The 21,787-nt window shown below is 40.7% G+C and overlaps 1 protein-coding gene and 1 pseudogene across 2 annotated transcripts in view; both read left to right on the top strand.

Annotated features, from left to right (window-relative positions):
- The first annotated feature begins 10,984 nt into the window (after positions 1 to 10,984).
- LOC134298645 (RNA polymerase II elongation factor ELL2-like) lies at positions 10,985 to 12,373 on the top strand (annotated as a pseudogene).
- Positions 12,374 to 18,377: 6,004 nt separating this feature from the next.
- The window catches only part of dpy19l4 (dpy-19 like 4), a 30,810-nt gene continuing 27,400 nt past the window's right edge, over positions 18,378 to 21,787 (top strand). The window contains exons 1-2 of one of the 2 annotated variants that reach the window (XM_062980163.1): positions 18,378 to 18,571; positions 18,608 to 18,632. In XM_062980163.1, coding sequence (XP_062836233.1) covers positions 18,623 to 18,632 — 10 coding nt within the window. In that variant the 5' untranslated portion in view covers positions 18,378 to 18,571; positions 18,608 to 18,622. Of the gene's footprint in view, positions 18,633 to 21,787 lie in introns of both variants that reach the window. The other variant, XM_008108376.3, reaches the window with a different exon arrangement.

Below are 21,787 nucleotides of genomic sequence, written 5' to 3'. Positions count from 1 at the left end.
GGAATTATGGAGCCCTTTCACATATTGGCGCTCCATGCCGGCCACATGACCTTGGAGGACTCTATGGACAATGCCGGCTCTTTGGCTTAGAAATGGAGATGAGCTCCAACCCCCAGAGTCAGACATGACTAGACTTAATGTCAGGGGAAAACCTTTACCTTTTTACCTTCACATTACACAGTTATAGTGACATGATTCCACTCTGGTCCTATCTACACTGCCATATAATGTGGTTTGAAACTGTATTATATGGGCAGTGTAGACTCATATCATGCAATTTAACTGCACTGAACTGCATTATGAGTCTACTGACCATATAATACAGTTTTAAAACTGCATTTTATGACAGTGTACAATACAGAGCCTTAAACTGTCATAGGAACAGCCTACAGAATACTGGGATTTGCAGTTGAGGGAATTCTTAGTCATTGAACTGTCCTAGTCCCTCTGTCCTCTTACCTCCTCCACCCAATTGTCCTCAGCTGACTTTAATTGTTTCAAACTGAGTTCAAAAATGGGAAAACAGATTGCCCTCAATTTAACTCATGACCGTGCCTCATATTGACAGTGGCCAACTGTTTCTCAATGTTATGCTGGTTCTGCCCTCACTAATTTTAAATGTGTTCTAAATTAATAGAAGAGGAGCAGAAAGCCAATTCCAAAAATGGGAGAGTGTAGGAAGTACATTTAAGACAGAAATACATCACAGACAGCCTGTGCCTCAAAGCCAGGGATAAATGATTGCTAAATGTCAGGCACTGCCAAGTAATTAGAGTAAAAAGCATTAAATGGTTTCACTTGTAGATCACACTGTAGGGTTGTGAGTACACAGTATCCTTTCCAAACATGCTTTCCAAAGATCCCATTCAAGGAGGAGAATGAAACAACAAGCATTTAAAACAGGCTCTAAATCTTGAGTATAATGGTTTTTAACGTCATGTTATATCCTGATACGTAGAAAGTATAATAGTCTCAGTTTAGTAATGTAGGCTTCCGTTCAGGCTTCATTTGCTCTGAGATTTCTTTTTATTTATCTTTTTGGCAACCCAAGATATTTGCAAAATTTTCCATCAGACCTGCATTTCAAATCAGGTGATTCTCTGCCTGTTAATTTTCCCCCTACTGTCCAGCCTTGACATGTAGACTTCTATGTATACATAGAAATCAATAGTACCACGGCATGAGCAAACCTTGTTTTGGTATTCAGTCTTATATCTGTAGATGTGATATTATCTAGCCTGACTTTCCAAGAGCTGTTCTGCCTTCTACTAATTTCTTAACTATGGTCTCCATTTTGATCAGTAAATGATTCAGGGTATCCACCTAAAATTATGTAAATAATCTGTGGTCATTGGGTTGCTGTGAGTTTTCCGGGCTATATGATCAAGTTCCAGAAGCATTCTCTCCTGATGTTTCACTGGCAGGCACCCTCAGAGGTTGTGAATTGTTTTTTTGAATCTGTGGCAGGGAAAACTGTAAGTAAGATACGATTAATAGTTTCCATTTGCAAAGTTGGGTTTAATTCCATGTGGCTCCCAGACTGTGGAACTTGCTTTCCAGAGTAGCTGGGTTGAGCCTCTACTTGCTCCTCCACTAACAGACAGATACATTTTATTCAGACCTTTGGCGCTACTGCTGGGTTGTATACAAGGATCTTTTAATTTAAGTGTATGCTGCTTTTATTTCCAACACTTTGAAAATAGATTTAACATTTAGGATGTTTTAGCCTACCTGTTTTGTATTGTTTACTTTTTACCTTTCCAGTCACCTTGGATCCAGTTATTATCCAATAATAAATAGAATCCCATTTATGATCACCTCTGGGGATGCCTGCCATAGATGTGGATCGTTCATCAGGAGAGAGTGCTTCTGGAACATGGGCCATACAGCCTTGAAAACTCACAGCAACCCAATGATTCCAGGTGCGAAAGCCTTCAACAACATCATTATTATTATTTTCTTAATGTTGTGACCCTGGTTTTGCTCTTTTTTTCTTGACAATCTCAATAGTTGTTCCAAGTCATTATTTTCTATTTGTATGGTATCATCTGCGTATCTTCAATTGTTGATGTTCCTTCCTTCAGTTTTCAGTCCTCCTTCCTCTGAACCTAATCCAGCTTTCCATATAATATAGTCCACATCCAAAATAAATAGAAAGAGTGCTTCTATTGATTTAAAGCATCAGGTGAACAAGCCCTCATCCTTCCATAGCAATAACAATCGCATTTTATAAATGTTGTGCCTGCAGAACTAGCATTGTCCTTCAACAGTAGCAATTCCAGGAAAACAAAGCAATTATTTTAACTGCCAATAAACTACAGAGACTCTAGAGCTCAAAGATCAAGGCAACAGTTACTTACTATACTACTGAAAGTGAAAGGTATAAAAGAAAACAGTTGAAATGAACTATGTTGACTTATGCTGGAACCACAAGGGGTAACTATTAACTAATAATTCCCCAAAGATTCTTGGTCTGCAATTTCCATGATTCCTTACCATTGTCTAAACCCGAGGCACATGCCCCACCCGGGGGGGGGGGGGGAGGGGGGGGAGAGAGAGAGAGATAAGATATTTAAGGGGGCAATTTGAGAATGAGTTATTAACAGTGGTATTTCTTTGCATTTCTTATGGATCTAGGGACCTCATATACAGTATATAAATATATATTAATACTAGCTGTGCCTGGCCACGCGTTGCTGTGGCGTTGTCTGGTGGTGTTGGTGAGAACTTGTTGAGGTAGTGATGATACTGAATGTCTGTTGTATGGTTGTCTTTATGTTTAGTATGCATTTGGTTGTTTGTGTATTGTGAAAGTGATGAGGGTAGAGGGGGTCTATGTCCCTGTGTAGTATTGTATAGTATTTATATGTTATGTGGAAGGGCCTTGAGTCTACACTTCCACATAAGTTAAAATCTGATAATCTGTATCTTATAGGCAGTGTGGAAGAGGCCTGAGGCCTAACTGTGCCTGTCCCCTGGGCTGAGTAGGTTGCTAGGAGACCAAGTGGGCAGAGCTTAGCCTTCTAACTGGCAGCAATTGGATAAAAAACAATTATTCCTCTCCCTCTAATTAGGACGTTATTTTTCTTTTATTTTTGTTGTATGAACGTAGAGGCATGGATGAGGGGTTGTGTTGCCAAGTTTAGTGTTTCTGGGATGTGTAGTTTTGTTGTTTTGTCCTAGGCCGAATTTTTTTTATCCTTTTATATATATAGATTGAAGGATTGTCACCTTGTCATGGTGAGGGGGGCTGCATGTTCCAATGAACCTGCGGATGTAACCACCAGAGTCATGCACTCCCTGGGGGAGGGGGTCACAGGGGAGGTTTCAGAACAAGCTTAATCCAAAAACCTGAACAGTGGATCAGGCGGAAGATAACATGGTACATGTTACAACAGCTGTGAAGGTGGAAGAAGGCTGCAACAATTAAAAAGCCACCATCGTCGTGTTAACTACTCCACTGTTTGGGACCCTCACTCTGTGAAAACTGTATGTTGATCGGCACCGACCTATGCATCAGGATTTTAGAGATGCTTAGGTGAGGCATAGCTAAAAAAAGGTTGGGAACCATTGGTTTAAGCTGATGAGAGTAGATGGTGAAGTTTGAAGGTCAACCGCTTTACGAGATACGAATATTTTCAACTCTGGTTTAAATCATAGTAACATATGGTAGGTTTACTTTAAGGAGGAAGAACAGTTGCCAGTGTCATTCTGACAAATTGGCCAAGTGCCTGCCATTACCTTCCAACCTTAGCTGCTTGGAAGTCACAGATAATAGCAGTCATTCCCCTTAGTACACTCAGTGATATATAATTTAGTAGCTGGTGGGGTGGAGAGGAAGGGCTGATAGGCTCTTGCAGGAGGATGGGTTTGGCCCAGGGGCTGTCTGTTTCCAGACTAAGGAAGAAGACACAGGTCTATGGCAAAACACATGCCATGCCCGTAGGTTCAATCTCAAAAGATCGAACTGAGGATAATAGGAAAACACAGCCTGAGATACTTAGATACAGTTGCCAGTTCTAATAGACAGGGCAGACCTGGATGGACAGTTGGTCTACGTATAACAGGCATGGGCAAACTCCCACAATTCTTAACAGCCTCAGGCCTTTTCCTTTCTCCCTCAGCTGCCAAAGTGGATGAAGGGGAAAAGGAAGGGACCTGAGGCTGTTAGAAATTGTGGGGGTTGAAGTCCAAAACATCTGGAGGACCCAAGTTTGCCCATGCCTGTTATACGTAGACCAACTGTCCATGGTCTACGTATGGATGGAGTAATAGGATGTGGATGGAATAATAGGAATCCATAGATCACTCCTAAAGACATAGGTAATCAGGAATATGTCTTTAGGAGTGTGGTGCTCCTTTGTTTTATCTGTATGTATATGTGTGTGTATATATATATATATATACACACACACACACACACACACACACACACACACACACACATACACACACACACACACACACACATACACACACACACACACATACACACACACACACACACACACACACACAAAATCATAGAATAGTAGAGTTGGAAGAGACCTCATGGGTCATCCAGTCCAACCCCCGCCAAGAAGCAGGAAATCGCATTCAAAGCACCCCCGACAGATGGCCATCCAGCCTCTGCTTAAAAGCCTCCAAAGAAGGAGCCTCCACCACAGTCCGGGGGAGAGAGTTCCACACACACACATACACACACACACACACCATTCTATAGACAGCCATACTTCCCCTTTTCTCCATTCAAGAGAGGTGTTCTCCACAATGGACATATTTTGTAATTTGACCAGGGAGACATCATTAGAAGGACTGGTCATTGTTTAAGTCAACTTTTATTTATGAATTTAAGAATTTAAGCCATGGATAGCAAAACCTGTAGCATGGATACCAAGTCCCAATAAGCAGATACCAGCACCGGCCGCCTGTGGATCCATGTGCCTGGCAAGACAAAGAAGCTAACCCAATGTTCTCAAATCAAGAAATTTCACCAAGTTGAAGAAGAAGCCACTGAGATAATTTATTTTCAAGTTAGCTGAAATGGATGCCAGCTTGCGGTAAGAAGGAAGCTGAGATGCCATACAGTACATAACATATTTTTATAGACAGAGCCCCCAGATGGCGTAGTGAACTAAGTGACTTGAAGGTTGGGTTGCTGACCTGAAAGCTGCCAGGTTCGAATCCCACCTGGGGAGAGTGTGGATGAGCTCCCTCTATCAGCTCCAGCTCCATGCGGGGACATGAGAGAAGCCTCCCACAAGGATGGTAAAAACATAAAAAAAAAACATCCGGGCGTCCCCTGGGCAACGTCCTTGCAGACAGCCAATTCTCTCACTCCCGAAGCGACTCAAGTTGCTCCTGACACGAAAAAAAAAAAAGACAGAAACCTTTGAACCCGCCCCAGTTGGACCCGGCTTAGCTGTGATTGGCTGAATTCCATTGATGTCATGGCCAGCTGGCGGAGATTCCCTGAAGAGGCGGGATTGTGGCACCCGCCAGCCAATAGGGGAGCGTTCCCTGCTTCCGATGCAGATTTCTGCTCTCCAATGGCTGGCAGGGGGCAGGCTGGTCTGGGAGGCAAAGTACTTTGAATGGATTACCATTGTCCCAGCAAGGGACACAACAAAGATGGCCTCTAAGTTCTTTTGTTAGAATGAGTGACCCATCAAGGTAGGTCAGGAACCCACGGTGCCTGTGTCCATAGAGTCCATGCAGTATATTGTTTAAGATGATAGGATTATCAAATCTAGTTCTGGGAAAGGAAAAATGTCACTTTGGAAAACAGGACATTACCTCCTGGCATCGAGATGGCCATGTCAGTTGATGAGTGTCTTTTACAATGTCTGAGTAGCTGCACAAAAGTCGGTGGTCCGAACACAGGCTCCTGTTGTCGTCTGTACAGCTGGGTCTATGGGGCCAATAGAGATGGATTGGACACAGAGATGATGGGTGCTTCAGTCCTTTATAATTGAGATGACACTCAGGAAACTTCTGGAGGGAATTTCCTGGGTCATGTCATTCTGATGAAAGGTCACCAAGGTTGACTTTTGGTGGCATACTTCTCCAAAAAGTATTTTACATAAAGACATAGAAGACATTAAAAAGGGATACACAATAGGGCTCCGTGGATACCGGGGGCTCCCACTGAGGGATCCGGGGCACCCACGAGGGAGGGGATAGTATGGGGGTTTAATGGGATGAAGGTTAATGAATTATAAGGGAAAGAGGGGGAAAGAGCCCTGTTCTGAGGGCCGTGGGGAACATGTGGCTACTGGGCAGACTGTGAAGGCAAAAGTAGGAGAGGAAGGCACAAGAGGCAAGGAAGATACAAAGAAGCAACATCAAGCAAGAATTCTGACCACCACAATTTCTATCACTGCAGTAACGCAACACTTTATTTAATAATTTAGAAATTAGAGCTTAGGCATCTAGAGAAAGGGGCAGGCGGAGTTACCAAGGGAATGAGAACACAACAGAGATGATTTGAGGACTAAAAAAGAGATTAATTGGAGGCAGAGTTCTCATTTTTAGAAATAATGCTTTAATTTTGTTCCCACTCCAACCATAGGAATACTGCAAGCGATAGCAAGATTGCACTCTTAGCATATGTGAAATAGTCACCGTGATTTTAATTTCTAAAACCCCATTTTATGTGCCCATATTTTGCCTCAAAGCATGTACAACCCACGCAGTTCAAGCTAAGGTTCTGTACGGTGCAGAAACATATCTGTGCCCCCATGCAATAAATCAGTTATTCTGGCGCTGCATCTTATGAGTCACACACTTATAATGAGAATTATTACACATTTTGCATAATTGCTGCAAAACCTAATGCTAATTTATGAGAGTTTGGGCGAGGTATGCGCCATAGTTACTAAACCTTCTGGGTGTGAAGCATTCTGTTGTTTGTTTGTTTTTCTAACATATTCCCAGTGCCAAATTTTGATTCAAATCATATGCGGTAAAGTTTCAGAACTTCCTTTAAGCATTTAAGCTTGGTAAATGAATGCTTCCCATTTCCTGGATTCAGTCATGGAGTTACTCAGTGTGCTGTAATACCTTCCCATTCAATGATGACCTGTATGTTCAGGAAAAAACAAAGTATAAAGTAAAGTATTGCTATAATTATAAGTTTTGTTTCTTAAAACCCGATGATAGGGAAAGTAGGAGAGTAAAGCTCTTCATGCAGGAATTTCCCTACACTAAATTAAATTATTACCACCCATTTGCCTCAAAGTCTTTCCCATGTGTTAAGTGAGTCAACCTAGGATTATACCTTTTGAACAGAAGTGAAGGTAGTGATGACATTGTGGAAATATTCACCAAAGGATCTGAAAAATAGGGTAGATATATTAATAGGTTGTAGTAAAATCAGTCCTCCACATTGGTTGGGGTTAGACGAGCAACAAGGCCCCTCTGAATATTTTACAAGGGAAAAGTAGAAGTTGGAAATTTGCGAAATAGACATTTAGAACCTTAGCCACCACTTTGTTTCAAAAATAGGCAATTAGAGCCTGCAAAAAAGTGAGCCTCGCCCAATAATGTTAACATATTGCAAAATGTGTCTTAATGGCACCAAGAGACAGCGTTCCTTCCATTTAATATAAAGATGCAAGGAGACTTTGGGAGAGCTGCAAGAACAGGTTAAAAATCCCTCTCACCTTGCTTTCTTCAAGGCAGTTGAAAGGATGGATGTGAACAAGTTTACTTATGTAAACTTGGGAGGGGATGAGAACATGTCTAAACCTATTATTTGACGCTGATGCATACAGTGAAAAGAAGTGTAGACAATGATACGCTCTCATGGAGCCTTGATCTCAAGGTCTGACTGTCGTAGTAACAATGTAAATATTTGGCATTCTCATAATGAACACGACATGCTAATATTTCTTTCCCAGAGCCTAAATAATGCAGGGTTGGTTTATTTATTTTAAAGATGCCACCGGAGTGACTGTCCTCGGATACCTTCTTAATGATCTGTGTAAGTCTCTCAACATTAACAAGTATAGTTTAATAAATCTCTTGGAGGAAAATAATATCCTGTGATGCAATGAAGTGACCAAATTAGGGCAATTTTATCTATAAAAAAGATGGAGAAGTAGAGAAAACATTGCCACAGTCTCATTCACAGATGCAAGAGCACTCACTTGCAGAGAGACATTTTTTGCCTTCCCTAAATTTGTACTCAAAATGATGAAACTTACATGATCCATAAAATAGATAATATTATTTAAAACTGCTTTTTGGTGTCTGCTCCTAGGCTGTGCATCTTCCAGAGACGTTATCCACACAGGTGAATAAAATCCCACATTTTTTTTTGCTTTGAACTGGAATATATGGCAGTGTGGACTCAGATAAAAACCCAGTTCAAAGCAGATATTCTAGCATTTTCTGTCTTGATATTCTGGGTTATATGGCTGTGTGGAAGGGCCCTGAATTGTTTGGCCGGATTTTTGACAATGAATGGACTGTGTACTGAGAAAGGATGTATCCCATTATTAAAAATACGTAATAAATTGAAATTAAATTCAATGGTGTCTGAATTGTCCAACACTGTAATGGTTTGAGTGTTAGACTCTGGCAAAACAGACTTCAAATCCCTGCTTGGACATAGAAACGCAGCTAATGATGTTGGACTAGTCACTCTTTTTAATGTTCAGAGGAACGTCAACGGCAAAATATCTCTGAACAAAGCTTGCCAAGAAAACTTTGTGATGGGATCATATTATGGCTGTCACAAAACAGAACCAACTTGAAGGCGCACGGTAACAAACTACAAATTATCATAATAAAATACAACCCACAGATAGATAGATAGATAGATAGATAGATAGATAGATAGATAGATAGATAGATAGATAGATAGGACAATATCTGGTAGAACCCACTACCAGATGTTTTAAAATTTCTCCTTTTTGGAGTGCAATTTCCAGGATCTTGAAGCCAACATGACCAATAGCTGAAGGTTTCTGGAAGACAAAAGTAACTTTTTCATTTTTCCTCTGCCCCTTATCCAGTGCAGAAATGACACCGAGGGATACAAGTACGGCACAATAATTCACAAATCCTACGCTGAGTAGGACTTCTTCCCAGCTATGTTGGAATACATACACATGCATTCCTCTTGAGTTCATGCCAAAGGTAATGTTTGGATCTGGTTTATGACACCGGATCTTAGCCCTTATGACCTACAAGCTTGTGTTACTCATGTCAACTGTTCTTTTTTTATTGCCATGCATTTAATTGCCCCTTCTATTAATTATTGCAGGAATTGATGTCAGAGCCAATAACAATTGTAGGCAGCAACAACCCACTTGTGGCATGAGAAGCAGGAAGCAAAATATTGTGAATCACCTCTCTGGCAAGTCTGCACAGGATAGGCAAAGAATGCACCTACGGCCAGAGATTTCCCAGGAGAAAGCGTTTATGCAACAGGGTATTTTTTCATAATTAGAACCCAGTTCACATAGTATTTACAAAGGGCAGTCGGTTTGTCCGGTTTTCCACTCCAGTCTCCTACAAGTGTACTTAACTTGCACAATAGAGGAGCCAGTGTAGGTAATAATGATAGTAATATTATTCTGAAATGTCAAAACAATGCCACACCAATGATGAGTCAGAAAATGTGGAAAGAATATTACTTCTCTGCCTACAGTGTTCTCACAGGCACACCTCTGTTACTTGATGACTTCTTTGACCCATTTTTTAATCTCAAATATTACTATATGAAGATTGGGTCCTATCTACACTGCCACATAATGCAGTTTCAAACTGCATTATATGGCAGTGTAGATGGGGCCTGGGTGCTTACCTTTTTCAGGTAACTAATAGCTGCATACAATAACAGAAGTACTACCTGACACATGGCTACATTTGCTGGTTAAATCAAATCACATATGAAGTTCCATTTTTCTTTTTTACTGAAAGTGGCAGGGAGAAAGAACAAAATTTCTTCAATTCCAGATGAGGAAAAGAGCAGAATTCACCCTCATCTTCATAATCTGTAGCTTTTCTGCACTGATCTTTGAACTTTGCATTGGGAATCTATGAGTGGTTAGACTCAAAAATAACCTTCTCGGGGTGATTCCACCAAATATAACAGAGTGCTAGAAGCACACTTCATAATCAGCAGAAACTTACGCGTGGTACACTGGAATAAGCTTCTGATGGCACAGGATTGCAGAGCCAAAATATAAGTTCAAAAGTATTTATTGAAGTAAAGGAAATACATTCTGTATAGGAAAGTTCTTGGAGCTAACTAACTTTCTAAATCTCCTATTCTAAGGAAAGCAAAAGGTAAAGATATCAATAATGTGCATGTAGCTACATCTTGCTTAGAAAATGGCAAGATGCATCCTCACAGGAGGAGACAAAAGGCAGAAGAGAAAGAAAATGGAGGCCAACCATGTGGACAAAGCCTAGGCCCTAACAGGATGGCAATAGGGAGGAAGTTACCTCAAACTTCAAAGAGATCACATTGCTACATCAATCAAATGGGGGAGGAGATAGTAGCAAACAGGAAGAGAGGAATAGAGACAGAAAGCCCCTTCTAGGAAGGCATGCATAAGAATACAGAAAGGAATCCCTCATTCTAATCCTGTTTTCTTAGTTGATCTACTCATTGGGGACTGGAGACTTGTGAAGTCCAGGATGACACCCAACATTTTGAAATAGATTTTTCAGAAAAATGAAAACAATGACATGCCGAAACCATCCATAACCAACTAGCATTGATTAGAGCTCTGGATCTCAGAACATTATTTCATCACTGTAGAGTAATGAATCAAACTACAGCATTGATTCTTCTTAAAAATTACTTTCTAAACAATGTATTTGTGGATCTAATCCTCTTTACGCCACTGTCCCACTTCATAGGTAAAAGAAAACCAGTCTAACACTGTTTCCTAGTTTAAATTTACCAGAGTTTTTCATTGTGTGACTTTTTCATTGTGTTTTTCATTGTGTCATTTCCTAATAGGTTCTATCATAAAAACATGGGAAAGGTTTATTTAACTACAAAAACTTTGTTTTTGCGAGACATCCTGCAGCACATTTTGCTGCAGGATGAGAAGACTGCGGATGAGAAACATTCAGTGTTTCACAAAAAGTCCAAGAAAAGGTTAAAGAAGCATAAGGAAGACCAAATCAAAGACCACAACACAGAGAATGCTGCAGAAATAGAGAAAGACTGTGAAAGCAAAAATATTTCCAAGTTGAAGAATCCTGTCAGAAACTAAATGAGGTGCACTGCCTCACAGATCCTTCGTCAACAAGTTAACTACCAGACTACTTTGTAAAGTATATAACAATTTTCTCATGTGAGCAGCAACAAAGTTACAAGGAAGATTTCAATGCGGAGTATGATGAATACAGGACCTTGCATGCAAGGATGGAGAGTATTACTAGAAGATTTATGAAACTAGATGCACAACGTAAATTGGTTTCTCCAGGATCTAAAGCAGGGGTCCCCAAACTAAGGCCCGGGGGCCGGATGCAGCCCATCAAAGCCATTAATCCGGCCCCCATGGCACAAGGGCAGAAGGGGGTTGGGCTAAATGACCCAAGGGGTCTCTTCTTCTCTTACAACCCTTATTATTATTATTATTATTATTATTATTATTATTATTATTATTATTATTATTATTATCATTGAGGCTGGGAGGCCATCTGTCAGGGGTGCTTTGCTTGTGCTTTTGGTGCACAGAGGCAGAAGGGGATTGGACTCAATGGCCCAAGGGGTCTCTTCCTATCCTCTTTATTATTAATTATTATTATTATTATTATTGCTTGGTGACTAACTATAGTCCGGCCCTCCAACGGTCCAAAGGATCGTGAACTGGCCCCCTGTTTAAAAAGTTTGGGGACCCCTGATCTAAAGAGTACCAGATTCTTCATGAGGAAGTTTTTAAGGAATATCAGAAGATCAAAGAAGAAAATGAAGAAAAATGCAGATGTGAATATCTTCACAAGAAGTTGGCTCACATTAAAAGACTTATAGGTGAATTTGATCAATGGCAAGCAGAGTCATGGCACTAGGGTTCTGGACCAGAAGATGTGAATAAACTAAAGATTATTTTAGGGTTCTTTTTCAATGAACATCTCATAGTGTCTCAAACAAATTTACATAGTTTATGGCAGCCAAAAAATTTGAAATTTCTGGAGCATAACAACTACTTTCAAAGTACCACACAATTAAACTGGAAATAACACTTTCAAACCAGGAACAGAAACTTTTGTTACATGCCCCCTGCAAAAAGGATTTCCCTTAAATACTCTTATGCTCTCTTTAGTGGGCTCTTTTAGTCCCAGAAAGGGCATTTTAACAGTAATCTTTCTTTTATTGCTCTCTCTCTCTCTCTCTCTCTCTCTCTCCCTCCCTCCCTCCCTCCCTCCCTCCCTCCCTCCCTCTTTACGCTTCTGTATCTTTCTGTACCCATTACATGCACAGCCTCCTTCTGAGGACCCTCCATTATGTTTGTATCCCCTCACTACTGGAATTTCTTTGCACTATAACCTCTTTGCACTTCTTCCTTGCTTCTTGGCCACTTAACTCTTCTTATCACTGTCTATGTGCCTTTAAATCGCTCTTTGAGTTATGGTGACCCAATGCATTTCACAGAGCTTTCTTAACTAAGGAACATTCAGAGGTGGTTTTACCATTTCCTTCCTCTGAAAAGTAGCCTACAGCACCTGGTATTTGTTGATGGTCTCCCATCCAAGTACTAACCAGGGCTAGCCCTGCTTAGCTTTCTAGATCAGGTGAGATCTAGTGCCTTTAAGGCCCTCCTCCTATCACTGGCCCTTGTGTAACTTTTCTTTTAGCCAAATTGACCTTTCACATCTCTCACAAAAGTCACAGTGTTTACAAACATTCTACTGCTAACACTCCAGTCTAAACACTTTGAATATTTAGAATACTTTTTCTGTGACAGCAAAAATAGGCCCGTCAATGGCTAAGAAGTTTACAAGCCTGTTGCCTAGTGACAAGTAGTGCTGTTTCTCTCCAATGCTTATAATAGATAGGTAACAAAATGTATTTGGAAGGCATGCCTTTATTTAATAAAATGAAAGAGTTGCATAAGTGTTTTCCATGAGTGCTACGGGGAAAAAGAGGGCTTGGTGTATTTGTTGGAAATGATGTCATTGCCTTCACGCTTCGGCTTTTATTATGACACTGAAGAAGATAACAAAGAGGGAAGCACAAGAATGGCAACAGCGCTCTCTGGAAGCACAAGAGCTTTTAGCAGGTTTTGACGTTTCCACACTCTGAGTGGAAAGCCAAGAGAAGCAATATATGCTGTAATTTTTCTCAGCCTAAATACAAATCAAATATTTTTTTCACCTACAGAAAGTGGAAACTCCCTTGTTCAGCATGGCCAGGTTCAAGAGCTAATATTAAAAAGTAGATAAAAAAATAATGCAGATGGCACACAGAGGTTTTGTCAGTGGAATGTTGGCACATTTGCTCTGGAGATCCCTGGAGAGTTTTGTAGACATGATAAATCTACTTCTGGAGATAGACCTCAAGATGGGACATTCTGGGGTTCGGTCAGGAGTCAGATAATTTTGGATTTCTTGGGGTGCATCCACACTGTAGTATTGACACCACTTTAGCTGCCATGGCTTAATGCTGTGGAGTTATAGAAGTTATAGTATCATGAGATCTTTAGCCTTCTCATCCAAAGAGTGCTGCTGCTTGCCAAACCTGAAATCCCATGATTCCATAGCATTCGACCATGGCTGTTAATGTGGTGTCAAACTGCATTAATTCTACAGTGTAGATCAGGGGTCCCCAAACTAAGGCCTGCAGATCCGGTCTCCCCAAGTTCATTTAGCTGGCCCTTGCTCTAAACTTTATATTATTGCAGCTCTTTGAACCCTGCTACTACTGGCACCCTCTTCTTGTTCCTTTCCTTTCCTCTCTCTATCACCCTCCACAACAGAGACATCCTGTCAACTCCCTTTTGCTTATTAACTCTCATTTCCTTTCCTTAACGATTGGCCCTCTGCTTAAAAAGTTTGAGGACCCCTGGTGTAGATGCACCCTTGGATCCAAAACTCCTTCAATATATTATCCCGGAGTGGGCATAGCTAATTCTCCCTTCTTGGTTTTGGACTGGCGATGATCACTTCAATGTAAACAATTCACACTTTTTAAAAATACACTGAATCTTGCCCACTTACTTTTCTGTCTGGAATCAGTTGGCAGAGGATTGGAAACAGTGGAAGGATTATCTATCACTTTGTTCATTTAGGATTACTCTTTTTAGTTATAATGAAAAAACATATTCCTCATTGATGTTTTTAAATATGTAGTGTGACCCCAAGTATATTTACTCAGAGGTAAAACCTTCACTGGGATTTATTCCTTTGTAACTGAATTGAGTCATGTGGAATCAGTTAAAATTTTCTGCCTCCCAGTTCTGATCCCCACTGATTTTAAAAGGAGACTAAACAGAGTTATCTTTGAAACGAAATACCATAAACAAACAGAATGTCGAGGTATTTCAAGGAATACTAATTTCTTTCAGTTGGAGTGAGCTGAGATTCTCATCAAGATTGAAAAATAATAAATTGGGAAGGGGGGCGAGATTTCTTGCTTCCGTGTGTTCCTATCATTCTTTCAAGACACAAAAATGGAAAGACAACTAATCTTAAACCATGCTGCTCTGTTACAATTTCATCATAAATATATCCAAGGAAAGACTTTGAAACTCTAAAGGCTGTTAGGAATGGTGGAAGTTGAATTCCAAAACACCTGGAGGGCCGAGGTTCGCCCATGCCCAGTGTAGATGCCCTTCTATGTGGGGAAATCTAAAAGCACTATAAGTGTATCATATGGGGTAGTTGAGTGGGTTTTTGGGGGGGGGGGGTATTATGGGAAAATGCATAGTCCCAGGCCCTCTCTACACAGCCATATAATCCAGATTATCAAAGCAGATAACCCACATTATCTGCTTTAAACTGGATTGTGTGAGTCTACACTGCCATATAATCCAGTTCAAAGCAGATAATCTGGATTCTAAATGGCAGTGCAGAAGGGGCCTCAGTTAAAAGACACTGAGCTTTTAGAAATCTCTCGGCTTTGTTTGACTGCTAGACTATTAAATTCAAAACACCAAAAATAAGTCCCCTCCTACATTGCTGTTTAAATCCAGTTCAAAACACAATTTTGCATGTAAAAATAGTTTTAATATTCCAAGTGCATTGAATAGAATGATGGCTAGAGAACCATGGGTTCTTTTAGTCTTTGCAAACAGCGGGTTAGCCAGAAACATACATTTTCCTGAGGAATAAATTACATGGGGATAGCTCCCCTGATGTGAACTAATTGAGACATTTGCTTAGCTGGTAAATTGAAAACAGAATAAGCATGGTCAACCTTAACAAAAGTTTGTACGCTATGTTGGCTTCCCTTTCTGAAAGCTAGGACTTGAAAGAGAAAAAAATGGAACATATCCTTTCCATGCAAAAAGGATCTTGAAATATGAACAAATTCATTGCAAGTATCATTCCTTGAGATGTGTCAAATGCCAATGGAACAATGAAGAGCCACTCATATCTAGAGCTGTATGCAAATAAGATCCAGCGAAAGAAAGCTTCAAAGGAACAATGCCTCTGTGTGTATTTGAGAGAGAGACCCACCCATTTCCAACTGATAACCTTGCAAAACAAGTCGAAAAGCATACATATAGACAGCTAACAAAAAGTGATTACATTCTTTAGCAAGGGAGCATTCTTTGTCTCAATTCTAAACCTGTCAAATCTGCATATGCATTTCTGCTCATTTGGCTTCATGCTGGTTTCTCTCCATGGTAATCTACAAATCCTACAAATTGCCAGGAGGGTCTTAAATACTGCTCTCCTTTTATTTTCTGCTGTGAAGCTGCAGAGTTGAAATTCATATGCAAATCTGAGACTATCCAAGTTGCTGTGAATATTGTCTAGGAGTGGCTAGTTCCCCTTGTAGATGGTAATTGTCTTTTGTTGGGCTCCTATATGGCTAGAAGTGGATCACACACATCCTGATTAAACCTTTCCCCCATTTTATTGACCCCTGACAGGATAATAATTGTCCTTTTGACTGCCTTTTGCTTTCAGTCTGATCTGCCCTATTCCTATTGGCTTTGCATGTAGAGTTCCTTAAGTATCTATCTGTCAATAACACACTGGTTATTTTGCAGGATATTCACAGACTTGCCCCCCTTTTTGCTGAAGCTGAGCAGCACCTCAGGCACATCTACACTGTAGAGGTAATGCAGTTTGAGACCACTTTGCCCACTATGAGTCAGGGCCTTTCCAGACAGGCCCTATTTCCCAGGATCTGACCCCAAGTTTTCTGTTTATCCCAGATTATCTGGCCGTGTGGACTCATATAACCCAATTTAAAGGGTCCTTAGGCCCCTTCCTCACAGCTGAATAAAATCCCACATTTTCTGCTTTGAACTGGAATATGTGGCAGTGTGGACTCAGATAATCTAGTTCTAAGCATTTATTGTGGGATTTTCTGCCTTGATATTCTGGGTTATAGGGCTGTGTGGAAGGACCCTCAGGGATATGGAAGCCTGGGATCTGTAGTTTGGTGAGGCCCCACAACCCTTTGATTAAAAGTCTCAAAGCCTTGGAAAACTACAACTCCTATGATCCCATATAGCATGGGCCACAGCCATCAAAGTGGTGTCAAACTGCATCCATTCTACAGCATAGATAGATGATCTCTAAACAAGGATTGCAATCAGCAAGATGGGGTGAGCTCCTGTCTGTCAGCTCTAGCTTCCATGCAAGGACATGAGAAAGGCCTCCCAGCAGGATGGTAACACATCCGGGTGTCCTCTGGGCAATTCTCTCACACCAGAAGCGATTTGTATATTATCAAGTCACTTCTGACACAAGTAATACATATTGTTATCAATGTGTTATGTATATGTGTGGAGATATATATACTGTATATAAAGGTAAAGGTTTCCCCTGACGTTAAGTCCAGTCATGACCGACTCTGGGGGTTGGTGCTCATCTCCATTTCTAAGCCAAAGAGCCGGCGTTGTCCGTAGACACCTCCAAGGTCATGTGGCCGGCATGACTGCATGGAGCGCCGTTACCTTCCTGCCGGAGCGGTACCTACTGATCTACTCACATTTGCATGTTTTCGAACTGCTAGGTTGGCAGGAGCTGGACTAACAGCGGGCGCTCATTCCGCTCCCGGGATTTGAACCTGGGACCTTTCGGTCTGCAAGTTCAGCAGCTCAGCGCTTTAACACACTGTGCCACCACCAGGGGCCATACTATGTGTGTGTGTGTGTGTGTGTGTGTGTGTATATATGTATCTCCACACACATACATATCATAGAATCATAGAATCATAGAATAGTAGAGTTGGAAGAGACCTCATGGGCCATCCAGTCCAACCCCCCGCTAAGATCTGATATTGATAATAATATTACAATGTAATACAATATAATAATACAATATAATAATATATAATAATACAGTAGAGTCTCACTTATCCAAGCTTCACTTATCCAAGCTTCTGGATTATCCAAGCCATTTTTGCAGTCAATGTTTTCAATATATCATGATATTTTGGTGCTAAATTTGTAAATACATAATTACAACATAGCATTACTGCATATTGAACTACTTTTTCTGTCAAATTTGTTGTATAACATGATGTTTTGGTGCTTAATTTGTATAACATGATGTTTTGGTGCTTAATTTGTAAAATCATAACCTAATTTGATGTTTAATAGGCTTTTCCTTAATGCCTCCTTATTATCCAACATATTTGCTTATCCAACATTCTGCCGGCCCGTTTATGTTGGATAAGTGAGACTACTGCATCTACACACACACACACACACACACACACACACACATATACATATAACCTTGATAATAATATGACAATGTAATACAATATAATAATACAACATAATAATATATAATAATACAGTAGAGTCTCACTTATCCAAGCTTCACTTATCCAAGCTTCTGGATTATCCAAGCCATTTTTTTAGTCAATGTTTTCAATATATCATGATATTTTGGTGCTAAATTCGTAAATACAGTAATTACAACATAGCATTACTGCATATTGAACTACTTTTTCTGTCAAATTTGTTGTATAACATGATGTTTTGGTGCTTAATTTGTAAAATCATAACCTAATTTGATGTTTAATAGGCTTTTCCCTAATCCCTCCTTATTATCCAAGCTTCTGCTGGCCCGTTTAGCTTGGATAAGTGAGACTCTACTGTATTGTAATAGTGTAATACTGATATATTAAATATAATTACTACTGCTAATATATAAGCGGTGTCAAAACTGCCTGCATTCTACCCTAGTGATGCTTTAAGGGCGGAAGTTGAGAGCGCAAGTACTGGCGGCACGGCTTCGGTGCACCCGGAATTCGGGTCCCCCCAGTCCCTCTATCGCGTTCCGCCTCAGGCTGGAAAAGACCAGGGAGAGGCGGCGCTGGGAAGCGAAGGGGGGCGCGGGCTCTACAGGAAGCGAGACGCCGCCTCCCTTCGCGGCCCTCGGGGGTGTGTTCGAGGGGGAAAGGAAGGCTTCGTGGGACGAAAGCACCGGGCCGGGGGCTCTTCAGCGGCGGCGGCGCCTGGAGATGGAGGACGGTGAGCGATTCTTCTTGAGGCGGTGGTGCGCCTTCCTTCCCGTTCCGCCCGCCTCACCTGCGGGGAGAGGAAGAGCCAGAGCCTCATCTTCATGTTGGGAGGGAGGGAGGGAGGCCAGGGACAAAGAGGGAGAGAAGAACTGTGGAGGCTTCTTAGGCCTGGGCAAACCTCGGCCCTCTCTCCAGGTGTTTTGGACTCCAACTCCCACAATTCCTAACTGTTAGGAATTGTGGGAGTTGGAGTCCAAAACACCTGGAGGGCCCAAGTTATCTCAGGTTTGTTCCATCATATAAAACTTGCTTTGATGTTTTCATATTACTCAACTTAGATTTTTTTGGGAGGTAAAGAAAAGAAAGACTTTCAGAAGAATTTAGTTTGCTGGTACAGTATCAAGCACCAATTATTATTATGGGAGGAGCGACTTAAAGAACTGGGCATGTTTAGCCTGCAGAAGAGAAGGCTGACAGGAGACATGATAGCCATGTACAAATACGTGAAGGGAAGTCATAGGGAGGAGGGAGCAAGCTTGTTTTCTGCTGCCCTGCAGACTAGGACATGGAACAATGGCTTCAAACTACAGGAAAGGAGATTCCACCTGAACATCAGGAAGAACTGTGAGAGCTGTTCGACAGTGGAACTCTCTCCCCCGGACCGTGGTGGAGGCTCCTTCTTTGGAGGCTTTTAAGCAGAGGATGGATGGCCATCTGTCGGGGGTGCTTTGAATGCGATTTCCTGCTTCTTAGCAGGGGGTTGGACTGGATGGCCCATGAGGTCTCTTCCAACTCTACTATTCTATGATTCTATGATTCTATATAATAGACTTTCAAAAGACTTTAGTTTGCTGATAACAATCACAAGTTGTCATTATTGGATTAAAGTTTTATAATAGGCTTTTCTGAAGACTTTAATTCGCTGATAATTAAACACAATTTATTATTATTACTGGATTAATAATAGTCTAATAGGTTTTCAGAAGACTTTAGTTTGCTGGTATCAAGCACACTGTGGTGCAATGGGTTAAACCCTTGTGCCGGTTCGAATCTGCGAGATGGGGTGAGCTCCTGTCTGTCAGCTCTAGCTTGTGGGGACATGAGAGAAGCATCCCAGGAGGATGGTAACACATCCAGGCGTCCCCTGGACAATATCTCTGTAGACAGCCAATTCTCTCACACCAGAAGCAACCTGCAGTATATTCTCAAGTCACTTCTGACACGATAAAAAAGCACACATAATAATAATAATAATAATACAGTAGAGTCTTACTTATCCAACATAAACGGGCCGGCAGAACGTTGGATAAGTGAATATGTTGGATAATAAGGAGGAATTAAGGAAAAGCCTATTACACATCAAATTAGGTTATGATTTTACAAATTAAACACCAAAACATCATGTTTAACAACAAATTTGACAGAAAAAGTAGTTCAATACGCAGTAATGATATATAGTAATTACTGTATTTATGAATTTAGCACCAAAATATCACAATGTATTAAAAACATTTACAAAAATGCGTTGGATAATCCAGAATGTTGGATAAGCGAGTGTTAGATAAGTGAGACTCTACTGTACTTGTGAGATTAATACTAGTCTAATAGGCTTTCAGAAGACTTCAATTTGCTGATATTAAACACAAATTGTTATTATTATCACGGGATAAATAATAGTCTTATAGATTTTCAGGGGCCCCTGGTGGCGAAGTGTGTTAAAGCACTGAGCTGCTGAACTTGCGGACCAAAAGGTCCTAGGTTCAAATCCCGGGAGCGGAATGAGCACCCGCTGTTAGCCCCAGCTCCTGCCAACCTAGCAGTTCGAAAACATGCAAATGTGAGTAGATCAATAGGTACCGCTCCGGCGGGAAGGTAACGGCGCTCCATGCAGTCATGCCGGCCACATGACCTTGGAGGTATCTACGGACAACACCAGCTCTTCGGCTTAGAAATGGAGATGAGCACCAACCTCCAGGCGGACTGGACTTAATGTCAGGGGAAAACCTTTACCTTTACCTTAGATTTTCAGAAGATTTTAGTTTGCTGGTATCAAGCACAAATTATTATCTTTATTATTATTGGATAAATACTAGTCTAATAGGCATTCAGAATACTCAGATTTGTTGATATCAAGCACAAATTATTATTATTATTATTATTATTATTATTATTATTATTATTATTGGATTACTAATACTCTGATAAACTTTCAGAAGACTTTGCTTATATTCTTCTGATTTCCAGGAAGTTTTGCTTCTTCATCTTTCAGATAATTTGTGATCTCAGGTGAAATCATGATGCCAACAGATAGCAAAGCAAAATATCCCTTTGCTAAAGGTTACTTTGCAGAGTACACTGATTGTGCAGAAATAATTTCTTTATAAAGGAGACAGGTAGCTAAATCTGCATGTAAAAATCACGTTATTACATCTTCATGTGATGCTCTTTGGATAGGCTTTCCCCCTGCTTCCGATACACAAGAGGTTCTTATATAAAATGTATCCAGTAGGCTGTTAGGAATTGTGGGAGTTGAAGTCCAAAACACCTGAAGGGCCAAAGTTTGCCCATGCCTGATCTAGACTGCGTGACTTCATGGGCTACTTTGGATAGTTTCCAGTACACATATAAACAAGTGTATATTAGTGTTAAATAGTCTACTGTAAGGTGCTTTGAGGATTAATTAGTCTAAGTTGTAAGATGAATATTTTAAAGAAGTACCGTAATTAATAAATATGCAGTAGTTAGTAGCAATAAGCACATCAAAATCTATTTCAAAACAACAGCAATACCAGAATAGGAAACAAGACCTCATCTTCCCTTCCTTAAGGCTGAGAGGGTCACTCTGCAACTACTCAGTTATGGATGGTTTAAGATTATCAGCCTAATAATTCTGGTTTGCTTTTTTTAAGTTCTGTAAGTGAACATACATTGGGCCCATTCACTGTAATGATGAGATGGAATTTTCAAGATACCTGCCTTGACATGCATTTTGTGTGCTTGTTGGGTATTGCTGCCTGGACTGGAAGATGCTCAGCAAACCACAGATGATTTGTTTAATGCTGACATTTTTCTTCCAACAAGTAAAAAGCAAACTGAATTTTTTCTCTGGCATGCAGTAAGAAGAAACAAGCCAAACAGGAAGCTTTGAACCTGTTCTGTTCAGGT

This window comes from Anolis carolinensis, chromosome 4, assembly GCF_035594765.1.
Source record: "Anolis carolinensis isolate JA03-04 chromosome 4, rAnoCar3.1.pri, whole genome shotgun sequence".
NCBI lineage: Eukaryota > Metazoa > Chordata > Lepidosauria > Squamata > Dactyloidae > Anolis > Anolis carolinensis.
This window is presented reverse-complemented; position numbering and strand designations above follow the sequence as displayed.